We start from the raw sequence: 14800 nt of genomic DNA on the forward strand, positions 1-14800 counted from the left end.
CCCTAGCCTATGAGGTAGATATACTTTATCATTCTTCAAAGTCTTTCTTCCTCCAGCAAATAATTACTGGACCCTTTCTCTCCTTCTCTCTCTGTCACATACACACACCATTCTCAAAGATACAACATCTGTTCTTTGAACACCTAATGTTCTTCATAAATACTTAAACTCTGATAGAACCCACAAAAGGCCTATTCTCACCTTTTCTAGACCAGTTCATCTGCTTATTGACACATTGACAGTGCAAGGCCTGAACTTAGACTTCACCCCTCCCTCCCATAGGCCTCTGTCTGTTCATATGCTGGAAGTGATCCAGTTAGGAATCCTGGCTTGTCTCATGCCTCCTCCTCCTCCATACTTAGTACTAATGATTTATGCCTGAACAGATAGGAACTTCTCTTATTCTATCTCCATACACAAATCCATTAGAATAATTTTCCCTTAAGAGGATCTATTACTGAAGTATAAGGCATATGATGTTTACTTTTATGTATAAACTTGGCGGCCCATAGGGGTGCCTAGACTAAACATGATTTCTGGGTTTGCCTGTGCAGGTGTTTCTGGATGAGATTAACATTTTAATGTGTGGACCCTGTAAAGCAGAAGTTCAGTAAAAGCCATTTTTCTGAGACATTTCTGAGAAAATGATTTGTCCAAAGTTAGCAAAAACCAGTCTAAAGGTTGGATAGGTTTTGAAAATATTCAGACTTTCTTTAACTAAAGGTCCCAGGCCCTATACATTACAACCCCGTAATTCTTCCAATAATAGAGCTGGAAGAGAAATTGACCTCTCTCACTTTACCAAGAGCCGTCTTTGTTAAAAAAAAAAAAAAAAAAAAACCTCTTAGATATATTCATTGGCTCATTTCTTTGCCACAGTACTTCTAGGTTGGGTCCTGTTCCACCCAAAGGATTAACCATATCTTTGAAATCTTTTCCAGATTCCTTTAAAGAAATGTATTCACTTTGCTGAGACCATAATTTGTTCTGTCAAGTAATGAATGAACCCTTTTTCCTCACACACATAGTCCTATTTCACAAAGAAGAGGGACCAGGAAGGAGACCCTTCTACTAAAAAACATCTAATGAAAGGCCAAAAAATCACAAGGTGTCAAATGAAAGAAAAAGCATTAGCACTTTACTCCTCCGGCTCAGATCAATATCTGTTCATTTGTCTCTGCCAGGGCTAGTTTTCAACTTTTTATCTCTCCTTTACCACCTCCTGTCCACCTGCCCAGGGGTCCCCAATCCCTGGGCAGCTGACCCTTAGCACTCAGTGGTCTATTAGGAACCCGGCTGAGTGAAGCTCGCCTGAGCTCCGCCTTCTACCTCTGCCCCGCCCACACCCCTCCTGGGTCCAAAGGCTGAGAGGCAGCAAGCTGAGCAAGCTCGCCTGAGCTCCGCCCCCTGAACGCCCCACTCCGCCTAAGCTCCTCCTCCTGACCAAGCCTGTACCTCCCGCCCCATACGTCCATTGAAAAACTGGTTCCAGGTGCCAAAAAGGTTGGAGATCCCGGAACCAGCCCATCATCAATGGCTGTCAGTGTCCTTCTCAACTGGTTACCAATAAAGTTGTTACAAAGTGACCTTGAGTGTTTTCCCTACTGCATCCGATTCCCCGCCTTCTCCATCCGGGTGTCACGGCGCCGATAAGAGCGGCACCGCGCCTGCGCTCTTAGCCCCACTCCTTCGACCTCTGCCGCCGACGCCGCCACTAGCTCCGGGAAAGGTAAGTGGCGGGCGCGAGGCAGGGCCTAGCCGGGGCAGAGCGGTGACCATGGGGACCCATTCATTCTGTCGTCGCCTCACTGGGTAACGGGGGGGCCCAAGCTGACAGCGTGCACAGGAGTCCACGGGAAGTGGTGGGGACGAAAGGCCCTCGGATGGCCCTTGACCTTAAGCCTCTTCTCCGCAGAAAGTGGGAGAGGAGCCCACGTCGCCTGCCACCCAAGCCCTCCAGCCGCGCTGCCCTGAGGAGTGTAAGATGTTTGCCTGCGCCAAGCTCGCCTGCACCCCCGCTCTGGTGCGTAGCCCAGCCGGGCCGGGGACTGTGGGCCCGACCTGTTGGCCTCTAGCATCCACGTTGCTGAATGGGCCACCTTCCGGCAGCGTCCACCGCCCTCTCGGGACAGCTGTTCCCTCACCCCTTAGCCCTGTGCTCCAGTCCTCGTGATTCTGGAGCGCCTCACTCTGCTGCTTCCCGCCCTGGGTAATGGAGGGCAGCGGAGGCCTAGCTGTCAGGCCCCAAGCGGTGTAGGTCAAGCCCTCCTTGCCGGCAGGCCTGGAGCACCCCCCTCCCCCACCCACTCGGCCGCGCGGGTGAGTTGGGGTTGACGCTAAGGTTGGCGTGCTCTGAGGAAGGTAGAGGGCCACTGAGGCCTAGTTCACCGCAGCAGCGCTCTCCGTTGTCTCTCTGTAGGTCAAACTCGCTGCTGCAGAGGGAGGGACTTTGCCTTACCCTGTGTGGGTGGAGGAAGGTGGCCGAACAGCTGAGAGTCTTGCTTCCTGCCTCTAGAACGTTATTTCCATAACCATTTTGGAGGCTTTAGATGAAAGGAAGATCTGGGGAATTTGCCTTAGAGAATCCGATCTTGGTTCTGAAAGGATTTTCTGTGACCTTACTTTGGTGGACACTCAAGGGCAGGCAGAGCAGTTGAACTGGAATATGTCCTTATGGTCAGAGTATTTCACTGATTATTCTTACACTGGTGGAGACTTGCTTAAACTGTTTTTTAATTTTATGATTATTAGACATTTTGGGATATCTTGGAAATGGTGGGAGCTCATATTAACTAATGGGATATTTTTAATAAGAAGCTTTTATAGTGACACTTCTAATATACTCACTTGTTGCTCCACTTGAACTTTCCAAAGAATGTGCAATGTTTATTGCCATTTTTCCGATCTGAATTGGGGCACTACAACAACTGAAAGTTTAAAAGCAATACATGTATTTTTTAAATGAATTGTTCTTAGTGGTTTCGTTCAGTATATTACAAATACCTTATGAAGGAAGCTTTAAAATTGCATTGGCAACTTCAAAGCTTTTAAAATGGCTTCACTTATTGAAAATGACCAAACAGCCAAGATAAGTATCAATAAAGAAAAATCATGAACTTTGATTCATATTTGCTGCTTGCTTTCTTAGAGCTCCTGGTCAAAGAAGGGTCATTGAAGTCTTATCTGTATTCTTACTTATTCCACGGAACCTTCTTTCATTAATAGATCCGAGCTGGATCCAGAGTTGTGTACAGACCAATTTCTGCATCAGTGTTCTCTCGACCGGAGGCTAGGACCGGAGAGGTAATAGTAATAATAGAAATTAAGTGACACTCCTAAATAAGTCTTATGGTTTTAATTAATTAAAGAGAAAAAATAACACTCATTAATCGAATGGTTTGAAAGCAATCCTTTCTACTCTTTCATGCAGAGAAATGCACAGAAGATAAGCCAATAAAATAAACTTATGTACCCCAAACTCACCCATCTGATTTGGCTAAGAAATATTGTCAGTATGTATATGTATAGGCTTGAGTTGCCTAGATTTAAGATTATAATAGCTGCAGTTATTGAAAAAACTACTATATTAAAAAGCATATGAACATATGTTGTCCCTTAACTTTCAACAACCTTATGGGGTGTAGATATTATTATTCCTATATTACAAGGTTGGAATTATTTAAAGCCATTGATTTTTCTATTGTGCCACACCACATCCTATTCACACTCAGCTACAAAATAGAGAACTAGTTACCATTTTGACAGTGCGGTAATTAAAATAGCTAACTGTGATTACTGATTTGACCTTTCTTTTATTTCCTGTTCTCTAGGGCTCGACAGTATTTGATGGGGCCCAAAATGGTGTGTCTCGGCTAATCCAAAGGGAGTTTCAGACCAGTGCAGTCAGCAGAGATATTGATACTGCTGCTAAATTTATTGGTGCAGGTGCTGCAACAGTAGGAGTGGCTGGTTCTGGTGCTGGTATTGGGACAGTCTTTGGCAGTCTTATCATTGGTTATGCCAGGTAACTTTTTCCATTGCCAAACAAGAGCATGTTTGAAATAGTTGGAAACTTAGAAAACTAATGGAATATAATAGCTACTTTGTATTAAGTGCCTACTCTGTGCCTTGCATTGTATTTTGAGGGCTGTGCATGCATTATCTCACTTAATTCCCCACAAGACCTATTGGGGACATACTCCAGTTTACCTGTGAAGGACTAGAGACACAGTCTCCAGGTCATAGCTAGTAAGTGTCAGAAAATAAATTTTAACTGAGTTTGACTTCACAGTCTGCACTCTTTAATTGTCAAACTATATTGGGAATATAATTAAGAGCACATTCTTTAAAAGTCAGTTTCTATTTTATTACTTAAGACCTTACTCTTAAACTATCAGATCTTAAAAGGTATAGAACATACTTTCACAGTCATAAGGAGAATGTCAGAACCCCCCAGAATGAATGAAGACTATTTGTATTGACACACAGAGACAGCTATCTCCCCTTTCCCCATGTAATTAGGATCCGGAGAAAGGAATGTCAACAGTGAAGCAAGAGATCTAGGCAAATACTCTTCTAGAACTTTCCAGTTTACAAAGATCCCCACACTAGTAATCTGATTCTTTAACACTTACCAGACATAATGAAATTCAAATAATATTTCAAAGTAACAATTAAATGTGTTGTGTCTCTTTTAGAAACCCTTCGCTGAAGCAGCAGCTGTTCTCATATGCTATCCTGGGATTTGCCTTGTCTGAAGCTATGGGTCTCTTTTGTTTGATGGTTGCTTTCTTGATTTTGTTTGCCATGTAACAAAAATTACTGCTTGAAATGTTGGCATTCATATTAATTACGGATGTAATTCTGTGTACCTTACTGTGACTCCGAACACTGTAGTATTGGTGTCATGGAAATAGATGTTATTTCCAAAGTCATTTCATTAAAGATGAAAACTTTCATTTTTGCTGTGATTTGTACTTACCTAAATTTAGATCATCACAAAGAAGGACATGCATTCAGGCAGATGCTGTCAGAAGGAACTGCAGCAGTTGCCCCACTAATGAAAAAAATCCTAATGTAATTTTATAGGAATTCTTTTATATAGTGTTCTGTGCATTGTAAATGGTAGGGGATTTGTTTATTCATTAAAGGAGAAATATATGAGTGATTTTAGCTTCTTTGAAATATGATTAAACTAAGATAACTGCTTGAAGTGGTTTTGAATTTTTAAGGGCTAACATGAATTCAATACTTGGAAGCAGGATCACTTTCCCAGAGTAATTTAGCTGGTATTACACAGCTGGATCTAAAAATGATGTGAGCTTTTTAGGAATTGGAGCCTTGTTAAATAGGGGTGGGAAGAGTTTTTACTTTTTAGTAAGTTTCTAAGCAATTGTGAATCTTACCCATTTTCTAAGAAGAAGCTCAATCTAGCAGCTGGTTTCTTGCTTAACCAAAGCTCATTAAAAAAAACAAATAATCAAAAAGTAAATTGAATTAGCTACATTTTTAAAGCCAAAAGTTGCTGAAGCATTGCTTATCATTGATGCTAATATGTTTACAGTAGGAGTCTTGGAAATAATAGTTGGTTCAATACTGTTTTGTTTGTATATGTTGCTTCTTGGTCAAATTTTCCTATTGAAAGGAAGAAAGTAGTGCTACCCTAGAAACACTGAGTTCTACTAGCAGAGATGTTGTACCGCTACATCACTTGTCATCTCAATTTCAGGGATTCCATGAAGATTAGGATAACAATTAAGAAACCTGCATTTTACTCCTTTAATGTCTTCTGCCTAATGATCTCAATGAGTCATCAATTACTGTATTTGCCATGTATAATGCACTCCCCTGAATTATGCATGGCAAATGCACTACACACCCACATTTTTGGCCCAGACCTTCAAGGGAAAAGAAAATCTTCCATTTTAATTTTTTCATTCAATTTTTCTATTTAAATTTAGAAACAAAACCAGTTATATTCCAGGGTATTATTTTGCGTATGGACATTGCCATTACTTTCTAGAGTTAAATTTATGACACATAAGCATAAATAAAAGAATTAAAAACATTTATATAGATGGGGGATTTAGTACTGTATAATATGCATCCTTATTTTTCCCTCAAAAGTTTGGACAAAAAAGTGCATTACACATGGCAAAATACAGTACCAGGGCTTTTCAGTACTATGGAAAGACTACCTGAGACCACAAAAAGCTAGAGCTACTACTGCTTTGTGGTTGGTTAATTATCTAGTCCAGGGGTGTCAAACTCATTTTCAGAACAAGGTGGAGGGCTGCATTCGGCCTGTGGGCCTTGTGTTTGCCACCTGTGATCTAGTCTAACATCCTGGAGCCTTCACTGTTGTTTGAGCAGCACTACCCAGTATTTGAACTCAGCCATGTAACATACAAACATTATTATTACCCAGAAATTCCATACCTTCGTATATACCCAAAAGATTTAAAAACAAGTGTTCAAACAAAAATGAATTTTTATAGCACTATTCACAATAGGTAAAAGGCAAAAACAATCAGTCATTCAACTGATCAATGGGTAAACAAGCTATATCCATATAGTAGAATATTGTGCAGACATAAAAATGAATGAAGTACTGATAACACGCTACATCAATGAACCTTGAAAACACGGTAAGTAAAAAAAGCCAGACACAAGACTACATACTTGAGAGGCTTCTGCCCACATGGCCTCCCGCCCTCCCCGTTTGTAATGGATGAGAATAAGTCTACCAAAACATGATCTGCTTGGGGAGGAAAGGTGGCTGGTCTCAAAGGAGAAGCACCAGGAGCCTGTTCCTCAATAGGCTTTTATTGTGTTCAATATGCACAGGAATACAGGTAAAGCTCATCAATCACTGTCAGGCATTAAGTATCAAACAATAGATAACATACAGAGAACTATGAGGGCTTATTCTGAGTTAGTGCCAGTTAGTTAAATGGCTATAAACCTGAGTCCTGTGTGGACCCTTAGAAAACAGGACATTCTTGGCAAAGCTGGTTTCACAGGATTTTATGCATTCTTTGTTAGGCCTGATTGCCCCAGGGAACCCACCCTTTCCAGCACAGGGCTGCACCCACCTCCAGCATTGTTTTAGGCTTAAGTCACTCAGAAGTAAGGTAGCCAAGAGATTAGGAGACTACGCGAAGACAGAATGAGGACTCAGGCTATATCAAAACCAAGGGGTGAGGGTCTATCACCCCCTTTTTCTATAGCCCCCCAAGTCCTTCCCTGAGCTCTCTTTTGTGACCATGCCTGTCTTACGTCATCCTTCCCTTGAGGAATCTTACCCATTATTGGCTAGCCAGTCATCCGCCTTCGGCTAAGCAGGGTGAAGTAAAAGTGGACAGAGGCTGCACCCCTACCACGAAGATAAGCTTTGTCTCCTTAGTGGCTTATGGTCCCAAGGTCTCTACTCAGCCTTAGCCCTGGGGGATTACAGCTTCTGAAACTAGGCAGGGTGGTTCCCAACACATAATATATATGATTCCATTTATATGAAATATCCAGAATAGGCAAACTCATAGATAAAGCAGCTGAGAAGATGGGAAGAATAAGGAGGGACTGCTTAATGGGTATGGGGGTTCCTTTTGGGGTAATAAAAATATTCTGGAAATACATAGTGGTGATGGTTGCACAATATCATGAATGTACTAAATGCCACTGAATTGATAGTTTAAAATGGTTGAAATGGCAAATACATTTTAGTACAATTAAAGTACTACTGTTAACACAGAATACATAGTATTATTCATACCCCATTTTTTAACTCCTAGGGAAATACATAGATTAATTAGTCCTCTGTCCCAGGTTTGTTTAAATTAAGTCAATTTGTGTTTAAAAACAAATTGTTCTTAGTGTTGGTTTGGTAGTTGGGTGAAGAGTCCTGAAACATTGATTTTGAAACAGGCAAGAGAGGCCTCTAGCTGAAGAGATTGAAAATGGAAAAGAAATATCTGGGCTGTGGCTGTGTGACTTCCATGTTAATGAGGAAAAAAAACCAAGGTCTTTAGAAAGTCAGTATAACTGAAGTATAACCACAGCCTATTTCACCTGGAAGGCAAACGGACATTGAAAGGATCAGCCTCCTGGAGTATATCCGCCCACTGTATTTTAGTTTCCAGGAACAAGTTTCTGATATTGAAAGTACCTTGTTGGGCTACATCTACTCTGACAGCAGAGGTCTTTACTGTGCACCATTTGACAGGAAGTACCACCTCCCTCAGTTCGTGCGCCTTACAGACAAATATTAATGGTATATGCTTTTCACCAGCTTTCCTTAGTTTCTGACCAAAGTCCAGTAAGATGTTCACATCAAACATCAAATGAATTCATGTTGATAAGAGTTCGATCTATTTAAAAAGTTCAATAGGTAAGAGCACCTGAGGGTGGTAGTGTGTCAGTACAACTATATGTATTCAGAATATTGTTCCCAAGGGCATTTGTTTTCCAGGCACACTTTTTATTTGGTATTAAATCGTTACCTTTCCTTGGTACAGAAATGTGGTATTATTAATGCCTTTAGGACTAACTAAAAATATAGGTTTGAGTATGAAGTGTGTTCAAACTAAAGAGAAATTTGCCATCTAGCCTCACACACTAGATATGTATGAAAATAACTAAAACTCAGAATGCTAAGTTCCAGAAGAATGGCAGTAAGTTATAAGCTGTTCAACGTATGGAAAGAATTTCCAGTGATGGAATCACATGAAGAAATGTCTACAAATTAAGATGAGCATTAAGGAAGTGGTGGAATGAAGACAAGCAAGAAAAGAGGGTATGTTGGCTAGTGGAGAGCATCAGGAAAGGTATGTGAGACACAAAGCTGCCTGGGTGCGAGAGGGAAGTGGTGTGAGATGAGGCCACTAAGACTGGGGCCAAACTATACACACCGCAGACACTGAAGTGTGGGTTTTATTGGGGTGACTACAGTCAGCCTTTGCAAGGTTAGAGATGTGTTTTAGGAAAGTTAATATAAGACTAGTGTGGGTGGATGAACTAGGGCCGGTAACGCTCAGTGGTTACTGTACTAGCTTTGCTGAGAGACAATGAAGGCCTAGTCTAGGATAGTGGCAGTAAGTTGTTTTGGGGTGTTTTTTTTTAGTCTAAAAAAGTATCAGTAAGATTTGATGTCTAGATCTTGGGAACTAGTTAGGGAAGGAGAGGGTGGGTACATCAAATAACTCATTTACAACATGACAACCCTCATGACAACCCTGCAAAATTGGGATTACTCGTCAAGATGCAGAGAAATATAGGCTCAGAGGGGTTGAAAAATTCCCCACCCAAATCACAGCCATTAAGTGGCAAAGTCACGATCCAAATTTAGATCTTCCTTGATTCCAAAGTCTATGCTTTGATTTTCAGTATGACTATGTTAGGGATGACAAGAAAAAAGCTGATTTTGGGAAAGTGATTATTTTGTTATACAATTTTAAACACAAAATTGAAGTATAATTTTACAAAGAGACTTGTGGGCTTGAACAGAGTTATGCTGTGATTTATGGTATGGATTAGATGTTAATAAAAGAAGTGCAGAGTAGAGTAAGGACCCAGCTCTAGGTAGGTAACATGAATTTGTAGTGAACCTACAATTTGTGGTCAAGTTGATGATTGGCTAATGTTGGATAGAAATGAATGCCAATGAAGTTTACGGAGGAACTGTAGACATGGAAAGTAACATTTGAGAACCAAATAAACTATACTCATGCTTCTGCTGTAAGTTTTAAATTCCATGAATCTATTCTAGACAATGTGGTTTGATTTGGGTGACATGTGTTTGGGGCAGGATGTCTGTATTGTCTCGGTACTACCCTCTGCAAAGCCTCTTAAAATGTGATTTCTAAACATGAAATAATGAGTTGAAGTTTCTACATACTGAGCATATGTTAATTTAGTAATTTCATGGTATAACTACACTGATAACATGAACTTAAGTTGCAAACAGAGTCCATTAATAATCTGCCTGATTCTTTATTTGGGGCGACACTGTTTTTAAAGATCTAATGCCATCCTCCTCTGCCTCAACAAGCACGGCAGTTGGATTCTGTCTCGGTCAGTAGCAACATTACGCCTTAGCTTGCTTTGATGTAGAGACAGTTACAGAGTGGTAGCCAACACTTTCAGGATTTATAAGAAAATGTTTTTGTAACTTTTAAAAAAATATGTCTCACATGAATTTACTTCTCTCTTCCCTCTTCCCATTCCTATCCTACCCTCTCCCCCACCCTACTGCCTCCAACACACACAAGTTCACTTATGCATGCGTTTATAGGCTTTCTGGTGATGTTTATAGCATGACATACCAAGGCATTGCTATGCAAAGTGAGGTCTATGGGTCAGTAACGTTGGTATAACCTGTGAGCTTGTCAGAACTACAGGTTTTAGAGCTTTACCCCAGAACTTCTGAACCAGAATATGAATTTTTTACAAGGATCCAAGGTAATTAAATTTTCTAATGTAGACACATTAAATTTTGAGAACCACTGTATGAGAATACTGCAATTTTTAACATACTGTCCCTTAAGACTCCTTATCTCTCAAAAAGCTGCCCATTCACTGGAAGATCCCTCTCTTCCTTCCTATTGGAATGTACTGTTATTCAGTGATTCTTAAAGTGTGGCCTGAGGATTTCTGAGGCTTTCAGGGCCTTCAGGAGTGCCTCCCTTTTCCACATACATAGCTGTGTGAGGCTAGACTTTCATCAGATTCTTAAATACAATATATGGCAACAGATCAAATGCTGAAGCAGAGACAAGAATGCAACTACAGGCATGCCTCTTTTTTAAAGAAAATATTTTATTTATTTTTAGAGAGACAGGAAGGGAGGGAGAAAGAGAGGGAAAGAAACATCAATGTGTGGTTGCCTCTCACATGCACCTAGCTGGGGAATCTGGCCTACAACCCAGGCCTGTACCCTGACTGGGAATCAAACCGGCAACCCTCTAGTTCACAGGCCTGCGCTCAATCCACTGAGCTACATGAGCCAGGGCCAGGCATGGCTCTTTTTATTGAATTTCACTTTATTGCACTTTACAGGTGTTGCATTTTTTACAAAGTGAAACCAAGACGCTCCACCAGCAAAAAGATTACAACTCACTTTATTGTGCAACTTGCTTTATTAATGTTTGGAACTGAACCCACAGTATCTCCCAGGTATGCCTGTATCTTCTTTTTCCTAGGTCACATCCTTTCAGTTATCAATCTGCTTATAATCTAAAAATGGGCCAGGATCCTGGTCAGAATCTGACTTTCTTCTGACCAATGCTAGTAATCTATCTCCTCTTCGAAATTTGCTACCTTACAGCTCCTTTCTCAAGGGAGCTTAAACATTAAAAAGAGGAATTGACCTAAGATCAACAAGGACTCGTAAATCTTAGGGCTTTTGACTGTTTCGCCTGTTACTGTGAGCTAACATCCTACAGCCAATTTTGGCAGACTCTTAAGGGGACCCTTGGCTGTTGGCTGCCATTCAACATCTTTTAGTCAGCACTTCCCAGCCATGGGGACTCTGGATCTGCCCCTCTTATAGGAGACTCCCAGGGTTTGATTCCTCAAGTAGACAGGTTGGCTGAGTCTTTCAGCCCCTGGACAGCTCAGTATTAGTCCCTTAACATAATACTTGTAAAGGATGGCTCAAAGCATTTATCTACCTCTCTAGAAATATCTAAAATATCTAGCTCTCAAGTCCTCTAAAGTTGTACAAAAGTAAGCTTAATACTGCATGTTATCACACCCCTGCTATATTTTCTCCATAGCACTTACTACCACTATTTAAATTTTTATTGTTTACATATATATTATGTCTCTCCTCCCCCCTAAGAGTCTCCTTAATGGACTGTCTTGTTTATTACTGTAGCCTCAGCACCAGGAACAGCACCTGGCACGTATATACTCAATAAATCTTGGCTTTATGAGTAACGAAGTAGAGACAGAGCATCCGATTGACAGTTAATCTAAAGTCTGTGTCCAAGGTAAGAAGGTAACTGGAAAGAGCAAGGCATTGGTCTAAGGGCACAGGAGAGTCCATATGACAAGACCCTCCTTAGTTCCTGGCATAGGAATTGAGGACTTTGGAATTATGTGGGCCCCAGTTTGACAAACAGACTAGCCATGAAGGGTAGATATTGGAATGTCAGACAAAATTTTTTACCCTAGGAGTTGTTCTACGTATTTTATTGGTAACTTACTAGTGTATGGAAAGCAGAATATAATGATGACAAGTCTTCCTTATAGTGAGTGGGATGAGACAGATTGGGGAGGTTTTGACATGAAAGATGAAAACAGAGCCTGTGGATTCAATTCTCTGTCTGTGGGCTGGTCTCACTGAGGCTGGCATAAACCATAATTGGTGTATTTAAAGATAAATTCAACTCTCTAATTTTTCCCCCACAAAGCCACAGTAAATAATACATTACTTTGAGAATCCAAAGGTGGGGGGGTTGAGGGGTACAGGTGTACTTGAAATGCTCTGAATGCAAATTTCCATAGTGAGAACGAACACTGAAAAATAACTATGACATAAGTCATTTCAGCAAACCATGAGTGGAAGCTACCAAAAAATATATATCAACTACAATGTCATGCTGTTCTCGTCTCATCTCTCTGATATCAGGTGGGTGAATAATTATGCCTTGCTTCTTCCACCCCTTTCATCACACTCTCACACACACACACACACACACATATACCCCTGTTTGCACGAGCAAAATCCCAGCTAATGCACTGTACTGGATTGCATCTTGAGAATACCTGTGTAAATGCAGAGGCTCTTTCTGAGTCCAAGGCAGATATAAGGGATGTCCAGGAGTATGTTATGTTTTGTAGTGTTTAGCTCTGGACAAACAGAAACTATATTTTAAAAATTAAATGTCTCTCTTTGGTAGAATTTTTATGAGCAATAGCAGAAAATGGATTGATAATCACCTAATATTTCCAACCAAGGCAGAAAATATCGCATTCTGTGGCATTTGGAAGGTTTGGAGAGTACTGAGAGGTTGCCATTGTTTCTGGTGGTATTTAGTAATGGGCATGCAACAAAAATAAGTTTTCTTCAAATAGCCTCTTCTGGAATCTAAAGGACGCCAGTTTTATTTACAAATCATGCTGACTCCTTAAAGGAGATTGATCAGATTCTCACTAGTTTTCCTAGGATTAAGTTGGGTAGATGCATGTATGGAATGATAAGATAGGCAAAGAAAGTTTCCAGAAGATGTTTCCTGCATTTGTAGAGAGAAGATTGTAGGGAACATTAAGGCTGTTGGGGGATACTGAGGAATGATGTCAGAAAAAAATTGAAAAGCATTTTATGAGGATATGGACAAATATAAGACTTACAAATTCATAAAATCAGAACTGAAGCCACACTCGTTTTGTCCACGGTGAATGTTTTCTCCATTTGTAGAAAAGCTATAGTCAATGAACTGCTGTAGAACTACAAACATGTAAATAAAGTGAGACCCTTTGCTGTCAGGCTACTGATGTGCAAGAACAGATTTGCATAATTTCCACCTGTTTTCTCCCCATCTTTATTTTATCTCCCTTTATACCATCTCTTTACAAAATTAGCTAAATCTGCATTCTCACAACAGACCAGAGTACTATTTGTATTACTAAATGACTCTTTTCTTGTCTAAGGATGCCTGACGGGACTTTATTTAAAGTGACATGTCCCTCTACTACATTATGTAGATAATTACTTGACAATAGACTAAAGAAGCAGGGATGAAGAGGAGAAATTTAAAACTAAACCAAATGCCAACAGAAAATGAATCAAAACAGGAGAAAAGAATTTTAAATTTTTAAAAAAGATTTTATTTATTTGCTTTTAGAGGGGAAGGGAGAGAGAAAGAGGGAAACATCAATGTGTTGCCTCTCACGCACTCGCTCCTGGGGACCTGGCTGGCAACCCAGGCACGTGCCCTGACTGGGAATCAAACCAGCAACCCCTTGCTTCCCAGGTGGGCACTCAAACCATGGAGCCACACCAGCCAGGGTGCATTTTAAGTTTTTGATATAAGTGAATGAAAAATAATTGTTTAAAAAACTGACTCTAATCGATGCAGATTTCTTTTGACATGCCGTAGCATTTATATGTTTTTTCTCCCATTAGACATTTTGGGGGACAGAGAGAAGCAGCACCACATTAGTAAATGTATTCTAGACCTAACAGTTTGTGACTTGTCAGTCGCACATTTGGTCCATCATCCTGTTCATCATCAGTAATCTGAGCTGCTGAGGGTTTGTTGATATAATCAGTGCTACACTATAGTAATCCTACCTCAATGTTACTAATATTATATAGGGATGGTACCTTCATCTTAATTTGAAAAGTAAACAGAATTAATAACCTGGCTTCTTTCTGGTCTCTTAAATAATGAAATTATTCCTTTTAAAAGAGGAGTGAGTTGGCTCACACACATGTATACAGGCCAGAAACCTGTTAATAGATCCAGCGCCATTACAATTACACTGCTATGCCAGATACCATTACTGATTTGCAGGCTCATTAACTCTCAAATACTACCCCTCACAGTCTTCCAACAATTTCAGTTCCACTTTGATTTAGAGATGTTTGTGAGTTCATTTTGTGTTAATCCATAACTTTATTCATAATTTTGTCATGGACTAGAAATCAGCACTTAATAAATAAAAAAAACAAGATACTGAAAAAACTTGCCTTTTTAAAAGTAGTATAATGCAAATTTTACACAGAGGGCTTGGTCATACTTTTTAATTTATAGTAGTGTGTATTTATTGAACAATCAATATCCATACACTTACCACT

The 14800-nt window shown here is 40.2% G+C and overlaps 1 protein-coding gene across 1 annotated transcript; it reads left to right on the forward strand.

Moving 5' to 3' along the window:
* Positions 1 to 1625: 1625 nt before the first annotated feature.
* ATP5MC3 (ATP synthase membrane subunit c locus 3) lies at positions 1626 to 4958 on the forward strand. Its single transcript, XM_037044410.1, has 5 exons — positions 1626 to 1729; positions 1916 to 2023; positions 3226 to 3303; positions 3831 to 4024; positions 4698 to 4958. Exons 2-5 carry the CDS (start codon positions 1985 to 1987, stop codon positions 4810 to 4812), a joined length of 426 nt encoding a protein of 141 aa, XP_036900305.1. The 5' UTR covers positions 1626 to 1729; positions 1916 to 1984; the 3' UTR covers positions 4813 to 4958.
* Positions 4959 to 14800: the final 9842 nt, after the last annotated feature.

The sequence above is a fragment of the Sturnira hondurensis genome, unplaced genomic scaffold (assembly GCF_014824575.4).
Source record: "Sturnira hondurensis isolate 20B ecotype Veracruz unplaced genomic scaffold, ASM1482457v3 Scaffold0004136, whole genome shotgun sequence".
NCBI lineage: Eukaryota > Metazoa > Chordata > Mammalia > Chiroptera > Phyllostomidae > Sturnira > Sturnira hondurensis.

What these genes read in the sequence shown, in the direction of transcription:
- ATP5MC3 (XM_037044410.1), top strand. Translation starts at nt 1,985, where the DNA reads ATGTTTGCCTGCGCCAAGCTCGCCTGCACCCCCGCTCTG. An exon ending in CGGAGGCTAGGACCGGAGAG is followed by an intron (nt 3,304 to 3,830) that starts GTAATAGTAATA and finishes CCTGTTCTCTAG; the next exon opens with GGCTCGACAGTATTTGATGG. An exon ending in CTTATCATTGGTTATGCCAG is followed by an intron (nt 4,025 to 4,697) that starts GTAACTTTTTCC and finishes TGTCTCTTTTAG; the next exon opens with AAACCCTTCGCTGAAGCAGC.